General features: G+C 43.7%; 1 protein-coding gene across 3 annotated transcripts in view; it reads left to right on the top strand.

Annotated features, from left to right (window-relative positions):
- si:ch73-374l24.1 (protein kinase C alpha type) overlaps nucleotides 1-26,995 on the top strand; it is a 520,295-nt gene that overhangs the window by 413,831 nt on the left and 79,469 nt on the right. The window contains exons 1-2 of one of the 3 annotated variants that reach the window (XM_034189671.1): nucleotides 14,313-14,422; nucleotides 16,858-16,986. The exons of the other annotated variants lie outside the window; for them this stretch is intronic. Coding sequence (XP_034045562.1) covers nucleotides 14,410-14,422; nucleotides 16,858-16,986 — 142 coding nt within the window. The 5' untranslated portion in view covers nucleotides 14,313-14,409. Of the gene's footprint in view, nucleotides 1-14,312; nucleotides 14,423-16,857; nucleotides 16,987-26,995 lie in introns of those variants that run through there. 3 annotated transcript variants of the gene reach the window in all.

The raw sequence follows: 26,995 nt of genomic DNA on the forward strand, positions 1-26,995 counted from the left end.
CCGTTTAAATGAGCATCGTCGGGAGCAGGCCGGGGGCGTGACCGGGCACGAGCCGTCCCTCCCCCTTCCGGTTCCGACAAGGTGGCGTCGTCCCCACGCTTCACTGCCAGAGAGCTCCGTGTGGCTACGGCTCCCCCTGCTGAGGAGGCTAGGGACACGAGCAGGGCCAAATTAAGATCAAAAATCAGACAAAGGAGGCTGGCCCGCGGGGAGTGTTTTGTCTGCGGCTCTTGCGCGCACATGCAGAAGGACTGCCCTAAAACGGTCAAACTACAACGCCCGTCCTTAGAAACTGGGCTAAGGGTGGGTCATAACACGCACGGGAAAACCCCGCAAATCTGCACGAATCCCAGTAACAATCCTTTGTGGGGATTTAACCCTTCATGCCCCAGCACTGATAGACACAGGGTCTGAAGGGAATCTGCTGGACAGCAGATGGGTAAAGGAAGTAGGGCTCCCTCTGGTGGCTCTGCCGGCACCATTGCAGGTGCGAGCACTAGATGGCACCCTGCTTCCATTAATCACACATCAGACACAACCAGTGACTTTGGTTGTGTCTGGGAATCACAGGGAGGAGATAGTGTTCCATGTAACACCTTCTACCTCCCGAGTGATTTTGGGTTTTCCATGGATGGTGAAGCACAATCCCCGGATTGATTGGCCGTCTGGGGTTGTGACGCAGTGGAGCGAAACCTGCCACCGGGCGTGCTTAGGATCCTCGGTTCCTCCCGGCACTACGGCTAATGAGGAGGTCAAAGTTCCCCCAATCTATCGGCGGTGCCAAAGGAGTACCAATCTTGCTGACGTTTTCAGCAAAGATCTGGCACTCACTCTTCCCCGCACCGACCGTATGATTGTGCCATCGATTTGGTCCCAGGCGCTGAGTACCACAGTAGGTTGTACAACCTCTCACGTCCGGAACGCGAATCAATGGAGACCTACATCCGGGACTCCTTAGCTGCCGGGCTGATCCGGAACTCCACCTCCCCGATGGGTGCTGGTTTCTTTTTTGTGGGCAAGAAAGACGGCGGACTCCGTCCATGCATTGATTACAGAGGGCTGAACGAGATCACGGTTCGCAACCGATACCCGTTACCTCTGTTGGATTCAGTGTTCACGCCCCTGCATGGAGCCCAAATTTTCACAAAATTGGATCTTAGAAACGTGTACCACCTGGTTCGGGTCCGGAAGGGAGACGAATGGAAGACGGCATTCAAACCCCGTTAGGTCATTTTGAGTACCTGGTCATGCCGTTCGGCCTCACTAACGCCCCCGCGACGTTCCAAGCTTTGGTAAATGACGTCTTGCGGGACTTCCTGCATCGGTTCGTCTTCGTGTATCTGGACGATATACTCATCTTTTCCCCGGACCCTGAGACCCATGTCCAGCATGTACGTCAGGTCCTACAGCGGTTGTTGGAGAACCGGCTGTTTGTGAAGGGCGAGAAGTGCAAGTTCCACCGCACTTCTTTGTCCTTCCTGGGGTTCATCATCTCCTCCAACTCCGTCGCCCCTGATCCGGCTAAGGTTGCGGCGGTGAGAGATTGGCCCCAACCGATAAGCCGCAGGAAACTACAGCAGTTCCTAGGCTTTGCAAATTTCTACAGGAGGTTCATTAAAGGTTACAGTCAGGTAGTTAGCCCCCTGACTGCCCTGACCTCCACCAAGGTCCCCTTCGCCTGGTCGGATCGGTGCGAAGCCGCGTTCCAGGAGTTGAAACGCCGGTTCTCGACTGCACCAGTTCTGGTGCAGCCTGATCCTGATCGCCAGTACATAGTAGAAGTGGACGCCTCTGACTCAGGGATAGGAGCCGTGCTGTCCCAGAGTGGAGGCTGATAAAGTCCTCCATCCTTGTGCCTTTTATTCCCGCAGGTTGACCCCAGCTGAACGGAACTATGACGTCGGCAATCGGGAACTTCTTGGGTGAAGGAGGCTCTTGAAGAGTGGAGACACCTGCTGGAGGGGGCATCGTTGCCTTCACGGTTTTCACAGACCATCGGAACTGGAGTACATCCGGACCGCCAAGCGGCTGAACCCCAGGCAAGCCACGCTGGTCTCTGTTCTTCGGGCGCTTTGACTTCAGATCACGTATCGCCCGGGACCAAGAACCAAAAACAGATGCATTGTCCCGGGTGCACGAAGAAGAAGCCAAAGCGGGGCTGTCGAACCCAACCGAGACCATCATCCCGATCCACTGTCGTGGCCACCCTCACTGGGACGTGGAGGGAGAAGACGTCCGGGAGGCCCTGACAAGGAGCCGGACCCGGGGACTGGCCAAGAACAGACTGTACGTCCACCAGAGGCAAGAGCTGCCGTATTGGACTTCTGTCACGGGTCCAAGCTTCTCCTGTCATCCCAGGAGTGCGTAGGACCGTGGCAGTAGTCCAGCAGCGCTTCTGGTGGGCGTCCTGGAACCGACGTCCGGGACTACGTCCAGGCCTGTACCATCTGCGCCAGGGGCAAGGCAGACCATCGGAGGAGACGGGACTCCTCCAACCCCTGCCAGTCCTCATCGCCCCTGCGTAAACATCGGCCTGGACTTCATAACGGGCCTCCCGCCGTCCCAGGCAACACCATTATTCTCACGATAGTGGACCGGTGTCTCCAAGGCGGCCCACTTCGTGGCCCTCCCGAAGCTCCCGATGGCCCAGGAGACGGCAGACTCCTGGTCCACCACGTCATGCGGCTGCATGGGATACATCGGACATCTTTCAGATCGTGGTCCCCAGTTCTCTTCACAGGTGGGAAGAGTTTCTGTAAGGAGCTGGGGGCCACGTGAGTCTCTCGTCGGGTACCACCCCCAGACCAACGGCCAGGCAGAGCGGGCTAACCAGGAGTTGGAACAGGCCCTTCGCTGCGTCACCTCCGCGCACCGGCGGCCTGGAGTCACCATCTGGCCTGGATCGAGTATGCCCATAACAGCCAAATCTCGTCTGCTACCGGCCTCTCCCCTTTTGAGGCATGTTTGGGGGTTCCAGCCCCATTGTTCCGCTGGTGGAGGGAGAGGTCGTGTGTGCCCTCGGTCCAGGCCCACCTCAGGAGGTGCCGCCGGGTGTGGCGGACCGCCCGCTCTGCCCTAGTAAAGGCCGGACGAGGGCCAAAACCATGCGGACCGCCGACATCCCCGGCCCCACTACCAGCCCGGGCAGAGGTGGGCTGTCAACAAGGACATCCCCTTGTGGACTCACCCAAATTAAGGACAGATACATCGGGCCGTTCCCATCCTCAAGATATCAACCCGGCCGCAGTGAAGCTCCGACTCCGCTTCACTGCGGGTCCACCCTTTTCCACGTGTCCCGTATCAAGCCAACCACACCTCGCCCCTCTGTGCACCTGCCACGCCGCCTCCTGCCCGGCTCATCGACGGGGAGCCTGCTTGGACGGTCCGCAGGCTCCTGGACGTCCGTCGTAAGGGCCGGGGGGTTCCAATATCTGGTGGACTGGGAGGGGTATGGACTGAGGAACGCTCTGGGTGAAGAGGAGCTTCATCCTGGACCCGGCCCTCCTGGCCGATTTCTACAGACGACACCCGGACAAGCCTGGTCGGGCGCCAGGAGGCGCCCGTTGAGGGGGGGGTCCTGTTGTGTGGGCCGCTGAAGAGGAGGTACTGCGGGCCCACTACCACCAGAGGGCGCCCTGCTTGGAGTGCGGCTCCAAGCACGAGAGGGCGACAGACCCAGAGGAGGTGACAGCTGTCACTCATTACTCCAGCTGTCACTCATCTACACACCATATAAGCCGGACTGCAACTCCACCTCCCCGCCGAGAAATCGACTACCATACTAAGGTAATTTTCTCTGGACTTATACGTTGAATAGTAATATGAACTTCTGTTGCAGCCGTTTTCCTGGTGCTTTCCTTGTCTGGAGGATTGTTTGGTTGGTGTGACAGTGACGGCTTCACTCGCACCCGTCCCAGATAAGTGGTTGATCAGGAGCTGCACGATGTGTGTGTGATTTGGAGGTGGAGGTGCTCCCTCCTAACGGGGTCTGGACTGTTAATTACTGAGTGGGACTCACACTCCACATCATCTTTCTGTTTTCTGCCAGCAGTACCAGGGTCGACAGCCGAAGACAGACAGGCCACCTGGGGACTCGGGACTTGGCGGCTCCGGTGTTCTTCAGGCCGTTGGTGGAGGCCGTGTGGGACGCGGCTTCTCTCTAGCGGGCTCTTCTATCTTCGAGCCCCACACGTCACCTGGTGTTTATTGACTGTGAACATTAAGACACGTTTCGTTGTGTAATATCACAACATTAAATTGTTACCTTTTGGCTTACTTATTGTCCGTTCTTTGCGCCCCTGTTGTGGTCCGTGCTACGACACCTTCCCAACACTTATATTGTTAAAATAAATCTCACATTTGAGTTTCACCATGAAGATTCAAATTGGCTTAATTCATTCAATGTCAAATTTAGTCGCTGACTACTCGACTAGTCGATGACTGTTAGTACTAGTACTAGTACTAGTGCTAGTTGACTAATAATTTTAATTTGTCGTCCCAATCCTAGTTTTTCACTCTGGTGGGTTTCTGCCATTGGTGAGTGCCCACCATGCAAATCATTTGTTAACCAGCACCAGATCAGAAGAATTACATTTTTTTAATCACTTATCGGTGCGCCCACAGCCCAGTTTCCATGGCTAAAACAGCCTCCTTAATGTTTCCTCCTGCTTCGTGAGACATCCAGAGACATCCAGGTAATGCTGCATTCACACATAATGACAAGTCACGAATGCCACAAAGTATACATTCTTGGCCGCTAATCACGACTGTGATGATTTGAGGCAGAGACGTCAGGTGCCCTCAGGTGCCCCGCGTTACGACTATGCATATGTCCAGTGGATTTTTATTTTATTTTTTACCACTGTTGTCGTGCGTACCTGTGCTGCTCCACAGCTGTCCAGTGGATTTTATTTAGCGCTGTTGTCGTGCGTTACCTGTGCTGCTCCACAGCCTGTCTAGTGGATTTTATTTTGTTTTAGCACTGTTGTCGTGCGTTGCCTGTGCTGCTCCACAGCCTGTCCAGTGGATTTTTATTTTTATTTTATTTATTTTTTAGCACTGTTGTTGTGGTTACCTGTGCTGCTCACAGCCTGTCTAGTGGATTTTTATTTTGTTTTAGCACTGTTGTGCGTTACCTGTGCTGCTCCACAGCCTGTCCTAGGGATTTTATTTTGTTTTAGCACTGTTGTTGTGCGTTACCTGTGCTGCTCCACAGCCTGTCTAGTGATTTTCTATTTTGTTTAGCACTGTTGTCTGTGCGTTACCTGTGCTGCTCCACAGCCTGTCTAGTGGATTTTTATTTTGTTTTAGCACTGTTGTCGTGCGTTACCTGTGCTGCTCCACAGCCTGTCTAGTGGATTTTTATTTTTTTTTAGCACTGTTGTTGTGCGTTACCTGTGCTGCTCCACAGCCTGTCCAGTGGATTTTATTTTATTTTATTTTATTTTTTAGCACTGTTGTTGTGCGTTACCTGTGCTGCTCCACAGCCTGTCTAGTGGATTTTTATTTTATTTTAGCACTGTTGTCGTGCGTTACCTGTGCTGCTCCACAGCCTGTCTAGTGGATTTTTATTTTGTTTAGCACTGTTGTCGTGCGTTGCCTGTGCTGCTCCACAGCCTGTCCAGTGGATTTTTATTTTTATTTTATTTTATTTTTAGCACTGTTGTTGTGCGTTACCTGTGCTGCTCCACAGCCTGTCTAGTGGATTTTTATTTTATTTTAGCACTGTTGTCTGTGCGTTACCTGTGCTGCTCCACAGCCTGTCTAGTGTCGGATTCCCTGTTTGGGAATCCGCTAGCTTAGCGTAGCTACTAGCTCTTAGCCGTTTTAGCATGGCGGCTTCTCCTGTCTCTCCCGTACTTTTCTGCTCTGGGTGTGAAATGTTTAGTTATTCCTCGGCCTCTTTTAGCAGTAACGGTACATGTAATAAGTGCAGCTTATTCGTAGCTTTGGAGGCCAGGCTGGGCGAATTGGAGGCTCGGCTCCGCACCGTGGAAAATTCTACAGCTAGCCAGGCCCCTGTAGTCGGTGCGGACCAAGGTAGCTTAGCCGCCGTTAGTTCCCCCCTGGCAGACCCCGTGCAGTCGGGAAGGCAGGCTGACTGGGTGACTGTGAGGAGGAAGCGTAGCCCTAAACAGAAGCCCCGTGTACACCGTCAACCCGTTCACATCTCTAACCGTTTTTCCCCACTCGACGATACACTCGCCGAGGATCAAACTCTGGTTATTGGCGACTCTGTTTTGAGAAATGTGAAGTTAGCGACACCAGCAACCATTGTCAATTGTCTTCCGGGGGCCAGAGCAGGCGACATCGAAGGACATTTGAAATTGCTGGCTAAGGCTAAGCGTAAATTTGGTAAGATTGTAATTCACGTCGGCAGTAATGACACTCGGTTACGCCAATCGGAGGTCACTAAAATTAACATTGAATCGGTGTGTAACTTTGCAAAAACAATGTCGGACTCTGTTGTTTTCTCTGGGCCCCTCCCCAATCAGACCGGGAGTGACATGTTTAGCCGCATGTTCTCCTTGAATTGCTGGCTGTCTGAGTGGTGTCCAAAAAATGAGGTGGGCTTCATTGATAATTGGCAAAGCTTCTGGGGAAAACCTGGTCTTGTTAGGAGAGACGGCATCCATCCCACTTTAGAGGGAGCAGCTCTCATTTCTAGAAATCTGGCCAATTTTTTGGGATCCTCCAAACTGTGACTGTCTAGCGTTGGGACCAGGAGGCAGAGCTGTGGTCTTATACACCTCTCTGCAGCTTCTCTCCCCCTGCCATCCCCCTATTACCCCATCCCCGTAGAGACGGTGCCTGCTCCCAGACCACCAATAACTAGCAAAAATCTATTTAAGCATAAAAATTCAAAAAGAAAAAATAATATAGCACCTTCAATTGCACCACAGACTAAAACAGTTAAATGTGGTCTATTAAACATTAGGTCTCTTTCTTCTAAGTCCCTGTTGGTAAATGATATAATAATTGATCAACGTATTGATTTATTCTGCCTAACAGAAACTTGGTTACAGCAGGATGAATATGTTAGTTTAAATGAGTCAACACCCCCGAGTCACACTAACTGTCAGAATGCTCGTAGCACGGGCCGGGGCGGAGGATTAGCAGCAATCTTCCATTCCAGCTTATTAATTAATCAAAAACCTAGACAGAGCTTTAATTCATTTGAAAGCTTGTCTCTTAGTCTTGTCCATCCAAATTGGAAGTCCCAAAAACCAGTTTTATTTGTTATTATCTATCGTCCACCTGGTCGTTACTGTGAGTTTCTCTGTGAATTTTCAGACCTTTTGTCTGACTTAGTGCTTAGCTCAGATAAGATAATTATAGTGGGCGATTTTAACATCCACACAGATGCTGAGAATGACAGCCTCAACACTGCATTTAATCTATTATTAGACTCTATCGGCTTTGCTCAAAAAGTAAATGAGTCCACCCACCACTTTAATCATATTTTAGATCTTGTTCTGACTTATGGTATGGAAATAGAAGACTTAACAGTATTCCCTGAAAACTCCCTTTTGTCTGATCATTTTTTAATAACATTTACATTTACCCTGATGGACTACCCTGCAGTGGGGAATAAGTTTCATTACACTAGAAGTCTTTCAGAAAGCGCTGTAACTAGGTTTAAGGATATGATTCCTTCTTTATGTTCTCTAATGTCATATACCAACACAGAGCAGAGTAGCTACCTAAACTCTGTAAGGGAGTTAGAGTATCTTGTCAATAGTTTTACATCCTCATTGAAGACAACTTTGGATGCTGTAGCTCCTCTGAAAAAGAGAGCTTTAAATCAGAAGTGTCTGACTCCGTGGTATAACTCACAAACTCGTAGCTTAAAGCAGATAACCCGTAAGTTGGAGAGGAAATGGCGTCTCACTAATTTAGAAGATCTTCACTTAGCCTGGAAAAAGAGTTTGTTGCTCTATAAGAAAGCCCTTCGTGAAGCTAGGACATCTTTCTACTCATCACTAATTGAAGAAAATAAGAACAACCCCAGGTTTCTTTTCAGCACTGTAGCCAGGCTGACAAAGAGTCAGAGCTCTATTGAGCTGAGTATTCCATTAACTTTAACTAGTAATGACTTCATGACTTTCTTTGCTAACAAAATTTTGACTATTAGAGAAAAAATTACTCATAACCATCCCAAAGATGTATCGTTATCTTTGGCTGCTTTCAGTGATGCCGGTATTTGGTTAGACTCTTTCTCTCCGATTGTTCTGTCTGAGTTATTTTCATTAGTTACTTCATCCAAACCATCAACATGCTTATTAGACCCCATTCCTGCCAGGCTGCTCAAGGAAGTCCTACCATTATTTAATGCTTCAATCTTAAATATGATCAATCTATCTTTGTTAGTTGGTTATGTACCACAGGCCTTTAAGGTGGCAGTAATTAAACCATTACTTAAAAAGCCATCACTTGACCCAGCTATCTTAGCTAATTATAGGCCAATCTCCAACCTTCCTTTTCTCTCAAAGATTCTTGAGAGGGTAGTTGTAAAACAGCTAACTGATCACCTGCAGAGGAATGGTCTATTTGAAGAGTTTCAGTCAGGTTTTAGAATTCATCATAGTACAGAAACAGCATTAGTGAAGGTTACAAATGATCTTCTTATGGCTTCGGACAGTGGACTTATCTCTGTGCTTGTTCTGTTGGACCTCAGTGCTGCTTTTGATACTGTTGACCATAAAATTTTATTACAGAGATTAGAGCATGTCATAGGTATTAAAGGCATTGCGCTGCGGTGGTTTGAATCATATTTGTCTAATAGATTACAGTTTGTTCATGTAAATGGGGAATCTTCTTCACAGACTAAAGTTAATTATGGAGTTCCACAAGGTTCTGTGCTAGGACCAATTTTATTCACTTTATACATGCTTCCCTTGGGCAGTATTATTAGACGGTATTGCTTAAATTTTCATTGTTACGCAGATGATACCCAGCTTTATCTATCCATGAAGCCAGAGGATACGCACCAATTAGCTAAACTGCAGGATTGTCTTACAGACATAAAGACATGGATGACCTCTAATTTCCTGCTTTTAAACTCAGATAAAACTGAAGTTATTGTACTTGGCCCCACAAATCTTAGAAGCATGGTGTCTAACCAGATCGTTACTCTGGATGGCATTTCCCTGATCTCTAGTAATACTGTGAGAAATCTTGGAGTTATTTTTGATCAGGATATGTCATTCAAAGCGCATATTAAACAAATATGTAGGACTGCCTTTTTGCATTTACGCAATATCTCTAAAATCAGAAAGGTCTTGTCTCAGAGTGATGCTGAAAAACTAATTCATGCATTTGTTTCCTCTAGGCTGGACTATTGTAATTCATTATTATCAGGTTGTCCTAAAAGTTCCCTAAAAAGCCTTCAGTTGGTTCAGAATGCTGCAGCTAGAGTACTGACGGGGACTAGCAGGAGAGAGCATATCTCACCCGTGTTGGCCTCCCTTCATTGGCTTCCTGTTAATGCTAGAATAGAATTTAAAATTCTTCTTCTTACTTATAAGGTTTGAATAATCAGGTCCCATCTTATCTTAGGGACCTCATAGTACCATATTACCCCATTAGAGCGCTTCGCTCTCAGACTGCGGGCTTACTTGTAGTTCCTAGGGTTTGTAAGAGTAGAATGGGAGGCAGAGCCTTCAGCTTTCAGGCTCCTCTCCTGTGGAACCAGCTCCCAATTCAGATCAGGGAGACAGATACCCTCTCTACTTTTAAGATTAGGCTTAAACTTTCCTTTTCGCTAAGGCTTATAGTTAGGGCTGGATCGGGTGACCCTGGACCATCCCTTGGTTATGTTGCTTTAGACGTAGACTGTGTTTCATAATTATTGTATGGCCTTGCCTTGCAATGTGGAGCGCCTTGGGGCAACTGTTTGTTGTGATTTGGCGCTATACAAGAAAAAGTTGATTGATTGATTGATACTGTTGCTAGTGAATTATCAGGAACCATTACACACGGTCAAGAATAATGTTCCGCGCTATTGCACGTAACAGCGCAGTCCTTATGTTCTGCCATGTTGTGAATGAGGGTGAATTGTCCTCCACACAAACACACCCATATTCATCCATCAACTGCTGAACAATTCAGATTGCTCCAGTTTGCTCCTCAATATCCACAGCAGAACTTTGTGATTGCATGCTTAGTGGGCTCTGTGCCATGGAGTGGCGCAGAGAGGAGGAGAAAGAGAGAGCCAGATGTGTGGCTCCACGGCTCTCGGCTCGGGCATTTAATCCCCAAACTTCAGGCACATGCAGCAGCAGGGGGGGGGGGATCACCTGCAGGAGCGTGCTGATGAGCATCGAACAAGACTTTAGCCAACTTGGCGTCACGTCCTCCTTCAGCATACTGGCAGCAGTGAAACTGAATGCAGTGCAGCAGGGTTTAATTATGTGTACGGTCAGAGAAGAACGCTGTCACGCTCTATTAAGGATCCCCCTAATCAAGACAGATCAACGACGCTCAGTTACGACCATCCAAAACGAAAATACGAATATCACGCACCAACACGCCTATTAAGAAACCTATTCAAGATGCATTAAGTCCGGTAGGAATGTCGCGAATGTGCCAAGAATGACACAAATATGAGTGTAATGCTCCGCCTATGTGTAAACGCAGCGTAAAGGACATGTGAAATTACTTTTCAATCCGAAAGTAACTTGCTGTAGTCCTCCCCCCGAAAAGGAATGAAAGAAGGAAGAAACAGTCCATCCAGTTCACGTGCCGCGCGGAACATTTTTATTTTATAACTTTCTGAAACACTATTTCCTGCATTTGAGGCCAATTTTGTGAAGTAAAGGCATAGTTTGTTTGTTTTGTTTTGTTTTTTTTATCTTTGCTACAGCCTTACTGTAAAGCCAAAAGAACACAGGCATCAGGCTAAAACAGGGAAGGGTACCTGTGCAGGCCAATGAACCAAGTACCTCTGGTGCCCTCTTTTGGCTGCCCTGGATCTGTTCAGTAATTCTGCGCTTCAGTATGTTTGTAAAATAAAACTACTACCTATTATTCTGGGAGGGGGATTGGTCTGTGCCATCGTCTTATAGCCATCATTATAACTACCAATACTCCATTAATTTGTTGTCAAATGACAATATAATACTAGTATGATTTGCATAACTGGACAGTTAGGTAACCGCATCAAAAACAGTTTTAATAACACTCACCCAAACCATATCGGATTGAACAGAATTGATCTTAAGAATCGGAATCAAATCGAATCGGATCGATTCTTGAAATTTGAGTCATATCCAGCTCTATTTGGGACTTGAGCACTTTGGGATTCCACCCCATACAAAGGTCGTTGCTCGTTTCCACCAGACACCATAATCACGTTATTTTAGTAAATACAGTGGTCCTCACCTATAACGCAGTTCACCTTTCAGGGCCTCACAATTTTGCAGATTTTTTTTTTTTTTTTGTGCAATTTTGCATGCTTTTTTTTTTTTTACAGCGCATTGGTGTTCTGCATCCTTATCAGGCAGGGCCGGTCGCGGCACCAGTCAGCATCACCGCGATTGCTCTCACTGCCTATGATGCGCTTACTGAGTCTGCGGGCTCGTTAAACGCAGCAGCGGGCCACTCACACCGCCCCACTGTCTGCTGTGCGGAGCTGTGCCAAATCTGGCAACAGGTCCAGAGACTACGCTCGCTGTTTTGATGCAGAGGTTGACCGCAGCAGCAGAGCTCCGTGGCCACCTGAGAGAGGGACTTGGATTCTTTGCGGGTCCCACATCCATAACCTCCGGAGGCAGTGAGCGAAGGGAGGAGCTACGCGCATTGTTGTCTGCGTGTGTGTGTTTATAATCTTCTCGCCCAGTAAGAAAAAAGAGAGTGTTTACACAGGAGAGAAGAGTGAGAAATGTTAATGCCTGTTTCAGAAAAGTGTATAAAGTGTGTAGTGAGGGGTTTTACAATCTTAAAACATCTATAATAATTGCAAAAAATAGCGCTGACTACTTTGCGGATTTCGCTTATCGCGGGTTATTTTTAGAACATATCTCCCGCAATAAACAAGGGACTTTACTAAACTTCAACAGTTTGGGGTAATCACCTTAATCAGAATGTTTGAGTAGAACTCTCCAGGTTTGCAGTGTACTAAAAGGAGAACATGTTAATTAGACATTTCCAGGACTCTCATGGCTCTGACTCATGAATGGCACAACAGCTCCCTCTTTCATGCACATTTTCACACTCTTCTGTCTTTTGTCTTTTGCTGTTGTGTTTATGGAAAAAAGGCTCCATCCAATGATGTGGGCCCACTTAGTGAGTGGCCGCTATAATTACACCTGCAACCGTACGGAGGTGTTTCAGTGTGATGGCATCTGCGGGGTTCACCTACCCCCCTTTTAGCAATCTTAATTAGTGCCATGTTTGTTTTGCAGTGATTGGAAAAATTAGCTAACATTTGAATACATTTCCAATAAATAAACTGTTTGATTGTAAATTCAGCACTTATGTGTAACATGATGTGCAATGCAGCACATACTCCTGCCATTTTTTATCAAAGCCTAGTCCTCTGGCTGTATAGCCTCTCTGGTCTTGCTACCATTGTGTCAACTTTACTCTTTCACTCTTGCAGATACCATTATATGACAAATCACTCCTGTCATTCTTCTCCACCCACTCCAATCTGTTACTTTTGTTTTCACCTCTCTAATGCACTGTCCCTTACTTGGGACAGCTGGTCTCAAACTCATCCACATTCACCTCCTCTCCTCGACTTCTTGCAAACTCATCAGCAATTTTCCTCTTATTACGGCATGTGCAAACCTGTGTTGCTAATTCCTCATCTCTCCAGAGCATACTTCTTCTATATTGTAGCAAAGGTATTTGCAAATGTGTATTTTGATCCACAGATGTGTAACGAGATCCACAAATGTTGTAAAAAAAAAAAATGTGCGTGTGGTAACCAGGTCCACATATGTGTAAAAAAAAAAACATCTTTGAGGGTGTGTTTCTTTTTTGTGTGTCGGAGATCAGGAACATGGAGGGATCTTTCTTGGTCTTTTAATTGAAATAAACACAAGAATAAAAATGGTAATAATAAGAAAATGTTGAAGGGTCCCTTGCAGACAGCTGCCGTCAAGATCAGTGTAATTCACAAAGAAACAAAGGACGTCTCATTTGGGGGAAAATGGTTTGTTTGTTTGTAGTTTTGTTGTCTGCATACAATGTTAGGAAAGAGGTGTCATTTGAATTAAAACGGTGAATCACTTTGATGTTATTGATTCTGGAAGAACTTCCAGCCGGGAACTTTTCTGTCTGGGGGAATTTCGTTCATCCAGGATCACTTTTGTGGAAAATCCACACTGTGTACAATCACAGTGTGCTGTCATCTGCTAACCTTAGCCATCTTCGCACCCCACTCCAGACTTCCAGTTCTCGTGTGATATCTGGATTTTTTTTTTTTTTTAATCCAGTGAATGCAATGCTCTTCCTTAGGATATAGTACTATTTTCTGTTAACATTTTCTTACTATTACCATTTTTATACACATTTGCAAATGCTTTTGCTACAGAATGGCTCCATAATCTTCACATCTCTTGATTAATCTCATTCTGCTCTCTGGTGCTGTCTTGTTGAACTGTCCTAATGCATATCCTGCACCGCCTTCACATACTTAGCTGCCAATCCTGGCTTTCTCATATGTGATAAAATGCTGTTACTGTGCATGGACCGTGATACTTTTTAAATGGATAATGCATCAACATAGGGTGGATCTGAAACCACACAAAATGTAATTATTACACCACCTCTCCACAAACAATAAGAATAATAGATGGAGCTCTGTATTTTGTCTCCATGAGACCTTTGTCAATGGTTGAGAATGTAAAGATAAAGATAAATTAATTAGTTCAAGATAAAAGCAAACCTAATCTTGCCATCTTTAAAGATGAAAGAGGTAAAAGTTAAATAATTGAGCAAGACTGAGTTCCCAAGTTTTTCTTACTCATGGAGGAACTCTCCACACAGAAAAATAAATCAACTGAAGCACTCAGATGACCTTTGACCTCCTCTTTGAGGTGCAGAAAAGCCAAATCACTACTTGAAGCTATGAATGATAGACTTTGGTTCTGAAGGATTTTTTTTAATTGTATGCTTTCACCATAACGTCTGAAGGAGACATGGCAAGTATTTTAATATGCAGATAAAGTTGGGACCACTTACGTCTAGATTTCTAGATTGTGAGGCATACATTTTTCTCTTTTCTCATTTCTTCTTCTGCAGCACTGTCTTTTGCCATCGGTTTTTTTCCTCACTCTTCCTGTCTCTGTTGTTCTTTAACAGGACCCCAGAAGCAAGCACAAGTTTAAAATCCACACCTACGGCAGTCCCACTTTCTGCGACCACTGCGGTTCGCTGCTCTACGGGCTCATCCACCAAGGGATGAAATGTGACAGTGCGTATAGACCCAGTGTGTGTGTGTGCACCTGTGAATATATTGTGCTGGCCCTAATGAGAACTGATGGGAATAGACCGATTTGTACAGTTCTCTGCCACATCTGCAGCCAAGACAGATTTCTCCCGATGGTCGTCCCTCCTGGTTCTGTCCTTGCTGCACTGCCATTCTTTCCTCCCACACTCTTCATGATCGCCTTCCTCTCCAACAGCGTTGTGCCTTCTTTTTTAGCCTCTATGGCTCCGACGTCTACCTTAAATTTTAGATTCAGTTGCCCATTATCTTCCCTGTTTCCCTTTTTTTTTGTGTTCTTCTCTCTGTTCGTCATCCCTCCTACTTCTGCATCTTCTCCATCTAACAGCCCCCGTCCTTCTGTCCTCCTTGTACTCTGTCCATCCATCTGGGAGTCTCTGATGACAGACTCATCACAGATGGTAATGGGAGCACGCTGGAGCAAACTGTTGTTAGGAGAACGTCCCTGTCACGAGTTACTTCCTCGTCTCTGCTTGTCTCCTCTCAGCATGTCAGCCTGACGTTCCTGTCAAGTGGAGGAAGAGACACAGAGAGATTGATGATTAGGTGGAAAGGTGGACGAGGTCAACGAGGATGAGGCAGGGAAATGAAAATATAAATGAGGGCAAAGGGAAAATGGAGCAGTTCAGGGAAACTGGGAAAGTTACAAGTGACAGAAAAGGAAATGAAGGAGCATCCCAAAACCACCGTCACCATGACAACCAGTAACCCTATGGCAGACCAAGTCCAGAGAAAGCTCTGTTTTGCAGTTTTAAAAGGGTATTTCTGGTTTTGTTCCTTTCTGTAAATCATCCTGAAAATGTAATCACATCATGTGTTCCATTCAAGACACAAACTGCTGCATACGGAAGTTTTCTAAAATAATTTCTTTTCCCTTTTTATCTAATTTCTCGGCTCTTTTATCTATGTCAAATGTAACAGTACCAGTCTTATAGTAGACATTTTAAAATGTCATTACATGACAATAGAAAGGACAGCTGAAAGCTGTGTTTGCTAGAATAATTCTGTAAGACTAAGAAAGAAGAACAGTAAAACCTCTACAGAACAACCTTAAATGTTAATGTATGAAGCTGTGTAATTTACCAAAATAAACATTATAAAATAATAAATCCAGCATCTTTTTTTTTTTTTTTTTTTGCTGAATTTACATTACTGTCCTTTTTAAAAACTAATTATTGCTGCAGCATTTCAATACGATTGTTACATTGAATGTGGTTCAATGAGATCTGGCTGTTGCGACAGTTATCGTAAAGTGAGACTGGTTGTTTGCAGCGGCGACGCTGTGTCTCTCCTGCACGAAGCTTTAGCTAAAGGTAGCATGTGGACATCGCAAACCTTTAGAGCGCTAAAGTTTTTTTTAAAGAAGACTTGTGCAGCATGTCTCTGTCACAGACTGACATCGGACAGAGAGAAGATGGCGAGAAAGACTGTTTGAAAAAGTCTGATAAGGACAAGAATCCGTGGAATTGTCGCTGGCTTCATCAACACACCTGAAAGATAAAAGAAACGGGAAAACAGGATGTTCAAACAGGATTTTAGAAAAGATTATGTGACTTTTTTCATTAATCTAGACTATCTTTCACTGGGAAAAAAGACTGGCTTTGAATGGATTTAGGCTGCATGAATTTACACAAGAATGTAAATGAGTTTTTATTAATGTAGACTTTTTCATGGGGAAAAAGACACAGTGGATTTACAGGAAATTACACAAGAATATGTGGCTTTTTTACTATAAGGTATGTTAATCAAGGTATGTCAATCAAATAAATTTCTGTATAAAATAAAAAAATAAATAAATTCAGGTTCAGATTCTTTGATGTGTTTGGGCTCAGAGTGAGATGGATAATTTAAACAAATTTAACATTTTATTGTTGTACATTATGAATGAATAATAATAATCGAGTGGCTTCAGTATTATTGTATGATATTATGATCCATGTATGCAGAAATGTAAAAACTATCTAAACAAATCTGTTTCTTTGTTTCCTTTTGCATAGTAGACCTATCCTCTGCAGACCCGCTACACTGACATGTGTATGTTCATTTTTGATTTGTGAAACAAAAGAACACTGTTCAGTCAATTTGCAATTACGACATTGTCACTTTCATGCGTATTGTACGCTGTTTTTCAATTGTCTGCTGTCACTGAAATTCACGTTTGTTTTCTTCACCCCAGTGTCTTTTCTACACACCTTTATTCAACACTGCAAAATTGCATCTCCGTTATTATTTCAGCGATCATCCCTCAAACACATTTTTCACAACACATCAAAAAGAAGGCACAAAAGCCCCCTAATGGGTTTGCATGCTCAAAGTTTTCTGATTTACTGCTTTTATTTTCTATTGTGATGGTTTTACATCTAGCTGATTTTTTTTTCACACTGTTTTCCTTTTGTGTCTAGCCTGTGACATGAATGTGCACAAGCAGTGTGTGGTCAACGTGCCGTGCCTTTGTGGGATGGACCACACAGAGCGCCGGGGCCGCCTCTTCCTCAAGATCAGCGTCAGTGGCGACAGGCTACATGTGACAGGTTGGCCTCAACTCATGTCTGTCTGCATGTGACAGTTACTTCCCACGCTTCAACATGAACAAAATTTTCATTAACACATGTTTATTTGTCCTGTAGACAAAATATATAATATATATATATATATATATATTATATATATTATAGATATATATATATATATATATATATATATATATATATATATATATATAGCGTGTCCCAAAAAATACACAACATTTAAAACACTCGGTTTGACCCTTCAATGCTACAAACGTAATCACTTATGTTTCTTTTTTACTTGCAGAGACCCTGAAGTTTATGTTGATGCCAAGCAAGACTCGGGAAAATGCCAAGATTAACCATACTACAGTGAACAAAAATTATTGAGTTTTGGCACCAGACCGAGAGTGTCAAACAGGTGCAGCGACTTTATGCTAGACTGACAAAATGCAGGGCCAATATTGACATTGGTATGAAAAACTTCAACCTTTCAGCTTTCTATCCAGCCATAAATTTATTTCCTAGACATATGCTTTGACCATTTTCTTTGCTGATAAAATGTTGCATATTTTTTGGGGACACCCGCCAGTCTCACGTTTTTTTTTTTGTTTTGTTTTTTTTTTGTGCTCCCCTCACATAACTCACTATTACTAACTCCTACCCCAACCCTAACCTTAACCATAACCTAATCCTACTCCTTCCCCCACTCCTACTCCTTTGGTACAGAAACCTATGTTTGCAATTACAGAGGTCAGACGTTGACCAAGTTTGCACACACTGCAGCAGGGTCCATTCCTCCACACAGATCTTCTCCAGATCTTTCAGGTTTTGAGTTTAGCTCCCTCCAAAGATTTCTATTGAGTTCAGGTCTGGAGACTGGCTTGGCCAATCCAGGACTTTGAAATGCTTTTTACGGAGCCCCTCCTTAGTTGCCCTGGTTGTGTGTTTCAGGTCATTGTCATGTTGGAAGACCCAGCCACGACCCATCTTCAGTGCTCTTACTGTGGAAAGGAGGTTGTTTGCCAAAATCTCACGATATATGACCCCATCCATCCTCCCTTTAATACGGTGCAGTCGTCCTGTCCCCTTTGCAGGAAAGCACCTCCAAAAATTATGTTTCCACCACCATGCTTCACAGTTGGGACGGTGTTCTTGGAGTTGTTCTCATCTTTCAAACATGGCGAGCGGAGTTGATACCAAAAAGCTCTGTTTTGGTCTCATCTGACCACATGACCTTCTCCCATGCCTCTTGGATCATTCAGATGGTCACCGGTGAACTTCAAACAGGCCTGGACATGTGCTACCATGAGCAGGGGGACCTTGCTGCCCTGCAGGATTTTAAGCCATGATGGCGTAGTGTGTTACTAATGTAATCTTTGTGGCTGTGGTCCCAGTTCTCTTCAGGTCATGGACCAGGCCCTCCCTTGTAGTTCTGGGCTTTCTCAGAATCATCCTTACCCCACAAAGTGAGATCTTGCATGGAATCCCAGACCGAGGAAGATTGAGTCATCTTGTGTTTCTTCCATTTTCTAATAATTACGTCAACAGTTGTTGCCTTTTCACCAACCTGCTTGCATGTTGTCCTGTAGCCCATCCCAACCTTGAGCAGGTCTACAGTTTTGTCCTTGATGTCCTTAGACAGCTCTTTGGTCTTGGCCATGGTGGACAGGTTGGAGTGTGATTGATTGTGTGAACAGGTGTCATTTATACAGGTAATGAGTTCAAACAGGTGCAATTAATACAGGTAAAGAGTGCAGAATAAGAGGGCTTCTTTAAGGAAAACGAACAGGTCTGTGTGAGCCAGAATTCTTGCTGGTTGGTAGGGGTTCAAATACTTATTTCATGCAATAAAATGCAAATTAATTATTTAAAAATCTTACAATGTGATTTCCTACAAAGGGGACCCTGAACTCAACAGGAGATTTTTCAAGGAAGCTAAAACTCGAAACCTGAAAGATCTGGAGAAGATCTGTATGGAGGAGTGGACCAAAATCCCTGCTGCAGTATGTGCAAACGTGGTCAAGAACTACAGGAAACTGTCTCTCATAGTTGAAGTGTATCTACAATTAAAATGACAGACCTCTTCATTCTTTGTAGGTGGGAAAACCTGCAAAATTAACAGTGGATCAAATACTTATTTGCCTATTTGTATTTTGATGTCTGAAAAAAAAAAAACAGAATTCAGATTAGCCATTGCGGAATTAGAGTCAAATGATTTTGTGGCACTTTTTTGGGACACCCTGTATAACTGTGTTAAATTAAATTAGATAAATGAAAAATAACATATAATTTAAATCCTATGGCTTTGTTTTCTGACATCTGATTAAAAAAAAAATAATTTTTCAGATAATTTTAACTATTACAAAACTGAAAATCAAAGATGTTGTTTTAGATTTATTTTTATGACCTTTTGTGACCAGCCTGCAGTTTCTTCACAACCTACCAGAGGCCCATGGTCCACACTTTGGGAATCACTGAATTAATGACCTAAGATCATGAAGCTATGGTTAGCTGCTACACCACATGATCATTTCACTTGATGTAAATAGCAGCTGACACCAGGCCGCTGCAACAGGGCAAGCAAACCAATCAATTGCCTCGGGCCCCCACAGCAACGGTGTTATGAATTTTATGCAGTGACCAACTGTGTGAACGCCCCTTTAAATTCTTTGACAGTCAATGTAAGAAATTGCAACGACACTGTTATCGGAATCCCCTCAAGTAGCCAGTCATGTGATGGAGCTCAAGTCAATGGGAGAGGTGTTAAAGTCCAGAGCGCAGTTGAGCTCAAGAAAGAAGAGAAAGGGAGAGGAAGAAAAGAAAAAACAAGACAGTGGTAAGTGATTGATGCAGATGACTTGGCACTTGAGAACAATTCATCTCTCCACACTTTTCCAGACCATGTAGCCACCTGCCCATTTGACATTCAGTGAGAAGCTGCTGGATCTGTACAGCAATTTAAGCATTGCCTTGCATCTACTCATGACTCTTCCTGTGTCAGTGACCTCAGGTGAGAGGAGCTTTTCAGCTTTGAAGCTGATAAAAGTGTACATGAGGTCCACCATGGGCCAAGAGAGGATCACAGGACTGGCACTTACATCAGTTGAGCGTGATGTTTGCCAGTCTTTGGACATGGAGGACATTGTGGTTGTCTTTGGTGAAGCCAAGGCTCACAAACAGCAGTTTTAGATATTTTGCACATGATGGCCTATGTGTGTATGTGTGTACTTTTATTTATGCTGGATTTTAAAATTACTCTGCAACTTGCACCATTTATAGGTTGCTTTTGAAGAATGTGTGATTTTTTTTTTTCATATGATGGGAATCTTTTGTTTTTAATGTTCACATTTAAATATTACTTTGTTAATAACTTATTTTTAAAAATATTTTATTTTTAATGTTTATTCTAATCCAGTTACATTTGTTCTGCAAATCTGATTGGTTAATCGTGTGAGATTTCAGACCATAAAATATCGTGTTGACGGTGTTGTGAAAGTGTAGTGACACGGACCCACAACAGGGGGGCGCAAATGAACGGTCAATGGATGAGCCAAAAAGTAACAATTTAATGTTGTGAAATGTGCACAACGAAATACAGACAATCTCAGAATATAATTACAGTCAAATCACAAAGGTGACGTGTGGGCAGGCTCGAGGATAGAAGACGTCTGTCCTAAGAAGAGCCGGAACCACACGATTTCCGCCACCACCGAACCTGGTGAATACTGGAGCCGCCAAGTCCCGAATTCCCAGGTGATCACCGTCCCCGACTGTCGGATCTGGTACTGCTGGCGAGAACAAAGACAGTCAAGTGTAGGTGTGTGCACACCCAGTAACAATAACGGTGGGAATGCCACCTCCACCTCTCACTCTATAACTTGCAGAGTACTGTAGATTCCTCAGGGGAAAAGAGTGCCTTCTAGCGCTCTCTCAGCTTCCACTGACAACGGTACCAGTACTCCTGCAAACACTCACAATATACAAACAATGTTGTAACACAAAAACGGCTGAGGATATTACCTCCAATGAAGTATGATATCTCGGCGATGAGGTGGAGATGACGTCTGGGTTTTATGGAGTGAGATGATGAAGAATGAGTGACAGCTGTCAGGAAGTAATGAGTAACAGCTGTCACTCCCGGCTATGTCCGTGGCGGCAGCGCCCTCTCGTGCCTGAAGCCCGCACTTCAGGCAGGGCGCCCTTTGGTGGTGGGCCAGCAGTACCTCCTCTTCTGGCGGCCCACACAACAGACGGTGGCAAATTATTCGATCATTTCACGTTTGATATATTATTCCACGCCCTGACTGCGTTGCTATGCAGATGTCAATAATGGCGCTGTCAGCTGAGAGTGAGAGAAACTAGTGCAGTGACAACGCTGCCGAAATGGATGAATTTAATCTATCATACAAAAGTATTGATGAGGATTCTGATGCAGAATTACTCAATGCAGTTGACGAGATGGAGAAATCTGTGGGTCTGCTCACAGCATTTCCAGGTTGGCATGAAGACTCTGTTGCTACGGTAAGCTTCGACGACCGAATTACTTACAGAAAAATAAACCGTGCAAATGATGGAATTGGATTAGAATGGGAATAACCCCCTTGTGTCTGATGATTTGCGGACATTAATGCTGGATTACGATCGCAAATATCCGTAAAACTCATTTTGTGACTGTAAAATCCAGCATTAACGTCCGCAAATCATCGGACACACCAGGGTTATTCCCTAATTTATCAGGGATGATACATAAAACATTGCCACCAAAAAGGGAAAATGTGATGAAAGACATCTAGCTTCAGCTAATTTGCAGTCTTTGTGCCTGGTCAGGCTCCAGAACAGTAAAATCCACCAAAAAATAACAATGCAATGATACAAACACAGTGAACAGTACAATGAATAATTAACATGAATAAATAAACACAGTTGCAGTGGTAGATTAAAGATTAAAACATGATAAATTTAACATTAAAATTAACAAATTTAACCTCTTCAGTTCTGTTTGTGATTTAATTTCTAAAGGCAAAGAATTCCATAAGTTTGTACCTTGCACTGTGAGGGATGATTGGCCAAACGTTGTCCTCCACCGTCGGATTTTACAGTTTTCGCTGCTCATGCTCCTTGTCATTGTCTTACAGTTGTCTATCTTTTTAAAGATCTGAGACATCACTTGTGGGACCAGTCCAATTGCACACTTAAATACAATTTTCGGAAAGGATAAATTAAAGTATGTTTGATTTAGTTACTGTGCACATTTTTGAAGTATTTTGGATTTTGTAGTTACTAGTGCACACTTTGCACTCTCTTTATATGTTGGGTATTATGGGGTGGTGGGTTGTTGTAAATGTTCAAATGCACTGTCAAAGAAATATTTTATTGATATAAAGTGTGAGTTTAAACGGTGTGTCTATGCTGTGGTTCGTGTAGGCTTTGGGCAGATGGGGCGGGGTGGTGAGGTGTAGGGGGGCCTCCAACTCCATTTTGTTTGGTGCCCCCAAATGCCTTGAAATGGCCCTGGCTGAGACAGATCTTAGATGAACAGTTTGGAGAAATAACCACACAACAAGCCATTTTATTACAGATATATCTATAATAAAATGCTCAAAAAAAAGATGGGCTTTCACTACAGCTGTAGCTTTTTTCATTATGCATTACAACCAAGTTTGTATTTAAATTTAATTTTATCAGAAAAATTGTGAAAAAATGTTTCTCATGTTTAAAGAAAATTACTTTCTTGGTCATTTAGTGACGATTAGAGAGGGCGTGCTCAAGAGAGCATCCAGTGAAGTTACGTAAATGCAGAACTGAAGTAATTCTGAAAAATGTGCTTCATCTGCAGTATGATTTACTTGAAAAACCTCATACGTCGCTCAAAAGGTGCAAAGTAAAATTAAAATCAAAATCCCAACTGTACAGGAAAAGTAGCACTTGAGCAGTATACGTTTGTGTCAGCATGAAAATGAAGTGTGCTGAACGTGTGTGTGGCAGTTTGCGTGTGTGTGTTTTTTTCTTTTCTGACACCTCAGAATTATCCTGTCAGTCAGCAGCAGCAACACCTGAACTGGCTGGTGTTAAACGTCTGGATGGGAGAGAAAGAGTCCACCAGGTCCCTTCCACAGCTTTTCATGCTTTCTGTCAACTCGTGATGATCAGCAAGCATGGAGACCGATGAAATGTTCACAACCCAGTGGGCATCAAACCAGACCTCCAGTTCCAGCAGGAATAGAAAAGCAGCCACGATTGACTGAAAATTTATCAGTTTCATGAAGAATGTTTGTTTGTGGGTGGGACAGTCATCCAGAGAAAGTGCAAGCTGAGTGAGAGCGTCATTGTTTGTTCACTCTGCTTACATTGTTTGTCAGTTACTCATCTTGTAGTGTTTTTATTTGCACAGCTAATGAATTATGTTTTTTAATGTTTGATATTACCCAATGAACACTGTATTTTTGAGCTATAAATAGTGCATGTAAATGCACTATGAAGAGTAGTGGCTCCACTGATATTACCCAATGAACACTATTTTTGAGCTCTAAATAGTGCATTTGAATGCACGGTGAAGAGTAGTGTCTCCAGTTAACTGTGAAGAACAACAACAAATTTTGGTGAAAGTTTATGAAGCAGCTGAAGGCGGGGAAACTTCCAGCAACCTGCGGCACCAGAGATGAGCTCCTCCGGGCTGGTTCAGATGATGTTCTCTTGGCATTGCAAACAATCTTTGTGACAGTATGCGAGATGACCATTGCACACAACAAATTTTGCAGAGTAAAATGCACTCCACATTTGGTCCAAGTCCAAATAAAGTTAAATAAAGTCCATTATAGTGTGAAATCAGCTCTATCGTCTTGTCAAATCAAGTTTTTCAACTGCAATAAGAGTCATTCATAGCATGATAGAGTTGATTTAACACTATGATAAAGTTTATTTAACTCTTTTTGTAGTGGAACCAAATGTAGTCCCCATAGAATGCATTTTACCCTGCAAAATTTACTGTGCACCTACAGATGGGAAGAAATGACTAGTTGTCCCAATCTGGAAAGGAAAGGGTGATCACATGCAAGGGCATAGGTTTGGTCTCAGCTTTGGTAGGGACAATACCGCCCCCCTGCCCACCACCACCACCCCCTAACCCACTCATACCATTAGACGCACAAGTACAGCATAATACATAACATATGACAACATAATGCTGAATAATTTAACGCTTTATTTACATTATTAAGTGTGTAGGCAGACAAACAAATAGCTTAAATAACAAAATTGCACCCAAAATCACGAATCTATTCTATAGGCCTACACCTGAGAGAACAAGACAACAAAAAAAATACTTGTGGAGCTAACAAAAAAAAAAAGTTTTTGCAACCAAGATGTATAATCTATTCTCTTCATCAATAATGCAGTTGTAGGTATCTGGCAACCTAATTTGCCAACAAAAAAAAGGGCTTTACAATGATATATATGGTGTATTACGGTAAACGTAAGCCTGTGATGTCATAACGCAGAGGAAAAACATGGAAGTTTCACACTAGTGCGCCGCTGATTCTCATTACCGTAAGTTCTCATGTAAGCCCTCACGCTGAAAAATTTCAACACTGACAGCAAGCCAAGAACCCGTGCTTTCCAACAGTGTGCTATATGTTGCATATATTACGGTAAAGTGCGTTCGGTGACTTTTGAAACGAGGGAAAAGTATGAAAAAGAGCGCAAAAGTGACAGAAAAGTACAGAGACAGACAGCAAACATAAATGTAGTAATTTTTGAGGAAAAGGCAGGGTGTTAGTGTCATTTGTGAAGGTGTGCGTGCGTGTTTGTGTGGGTGTGCAGTTTATTTTAAGTGTGGCGCACAGCATTGTTCGCAAGCCCCCGCCCTTCTTGTTTTTCTGCACCGGAGCAGTGTTGCCAGATATGAAATATGAAACTATCGTACCAAAACCTCAAAATTATCGTATTTTGGGAGAAATTATCGTACACAAACAAAACGCATACAACGTAGCTATTTTAGCGTTTTTTTTTTTTTTTACAAAGAATTTTATGTCACATTTTTAAACAGTAATTATAGCAATGGGGAAACTATGGCACAAAAAACGCAAATGCACAAGCAAATGCACTACCAGACTAGAAATATATTTTTTTTCTGTGAAGGGACACAAACGTGTTAATTACCAGACTAGAAAGAGTCGAATTCAACCTCGAGGTCGCTGTCGTCATCCGATGCCATGGACACTTGTGCAGATTTTGTTGAACACAGAAAAAAATGTTGACACCTCCATAAGGAACTTTTAACTTTTTTTTATTCTTCTTGTATATCTCTTTGCTCTTGTGTTTTGTTCGTTTGTTATTGCATTTGTTGAAATAAAGTTTCGAAAAAAAATAAAAGATGTTGGTTGGGGAATCTTCCTGTCACGGCACAGATTTTATGGGAACTCATTACTTTGTATGGAGAGGGGGCGGGCTTTCAAATGACTGTCCCGGTCGCCCAAAGCCAGCATTTGATGCCGCCTTAGTGCAACACCTGCAAAATGATTCTTGGGTTTCAGAGAGAGATGCGTGTTTGGGCAACCAACTGAAATTATCGTACATATTGGATTTTTTCCCATTATTGATCGTACATTTATTGATCGTACATCGTACAGAGGGCAAAACTATCGTACAAATACGATAATTATCGTACATCTGGCAACACTGCACCGGAGCCACCCATCCTCTGCGCTCCGGGACCTCCCACTTTACAAATGAAGCACTGCCTGCCACGAGATGCGCTTTGTTTACGTCCATGTGAGAAGAACGTGAGCCAATGAAATTGCAACATGGGTAACCCTGTCACTCTGGCACGTCGAAAACACAAAACGTGACGACTAAAATTATAGTATCGAGTTCGAAAAAAAATAGTGAATGATTTTGTTATATAAACAAAAATGCTAAATATTGGTAGGGACTATTTTGCCATCCCAAAATATTGGTTGTGACTTGTCCCTATGGTCCATATGCAAACCTACGCCCCTGACTAGATGAATTGTAACAACTATAAACATATCACGCTGGGAAAGGTTCTTTATACGATTCAGTTCCAGCTACTTGCTGTTCATCGTCCGGCACAGTCAGGCTTCATGCCCAAGAAGTCAACCACTGATCACATTCTACCGATATGAGTACTCATAGAACACAACTGTGAATATCTGTAGTGCTTCTTTGCAGCCTTTGTTGATTTTTACATCGTGTTTGATTCAGTTGATCAGACTGCTCTTGAGAGCACGTGAGAAGCTCAGTGAGGAATCAGTATCTGGGTTTGCGATTCTGCTGGATGAAGACTACAATCCAGGCTTTTAGGGACTTCCTGGACTTAGCCGTTTGAAGTGTATCTGTGTGTGGTGAAAGTGTTGAACTTTTAAAGACATCCACTTATCTCAACAGTGACATTTATGTCTTTGGGTCCTCAACTTTTGAGATTGAAAGATGCCTGAGAAAATCATGTGCAGTTATGATGTCGAATGACAGAGATATATGCTGATATCTTTGGAGGAGAATGAAGGTCCGAGTCCTTTCGGTCCTGGTGCTACCTGTTACTGTATGGTTGTGAGACTATCTAGTGACTTGAGGCGATAATGAAAATGTCTTTGGTACTAGATCTCTTTGGAGGATGATTGGGTACTGGAGGAATGACTTTGTGTCAAACGACCAGTTATTTATACCCCTATTCCACAGAGCGCTGTTCCTTACCATTTCACACCCCGAATAGCAAGTTGGACCATGTTTTAAAGCATCGCAGCAAAGGCACCTTGGCACTTGCAGGAATTTGATCCCCGCACTGGCACACAGTCTTGCCAGTGCCAGTGAGTAAACTCATTGTAAACTGTGCATGAACTGTGCATGGCTGCTTGCATGAACTAGTGGTGAACATTGCGCAACCTATTCAGAAACAATGAGTGTCATTGCACGCAGGGCATCTGAACCTGAAATTAGATTATGAAGAGATGCTACATCTATAATCAGTGTTGCTACAGTTACTTTGAAAAAGTAATCCAATTACTGATTACTG

Source organism: Thalassophryne amazonica, chromosome 16 (genome assembly GCF_902500255.1).
Source record: "Thalassophryne amazonica chromosome 16, fThaAma1.1, whole genome shotgun sequence".
Classification (NCBI taxonomy): domain Eukaryota; kingdom Metazoa; phylum Chordata; class Actinopteri; order Batrachoidiformes; family Batrachoididae; genus Thalassophryne; species Thalassophryne amazonica.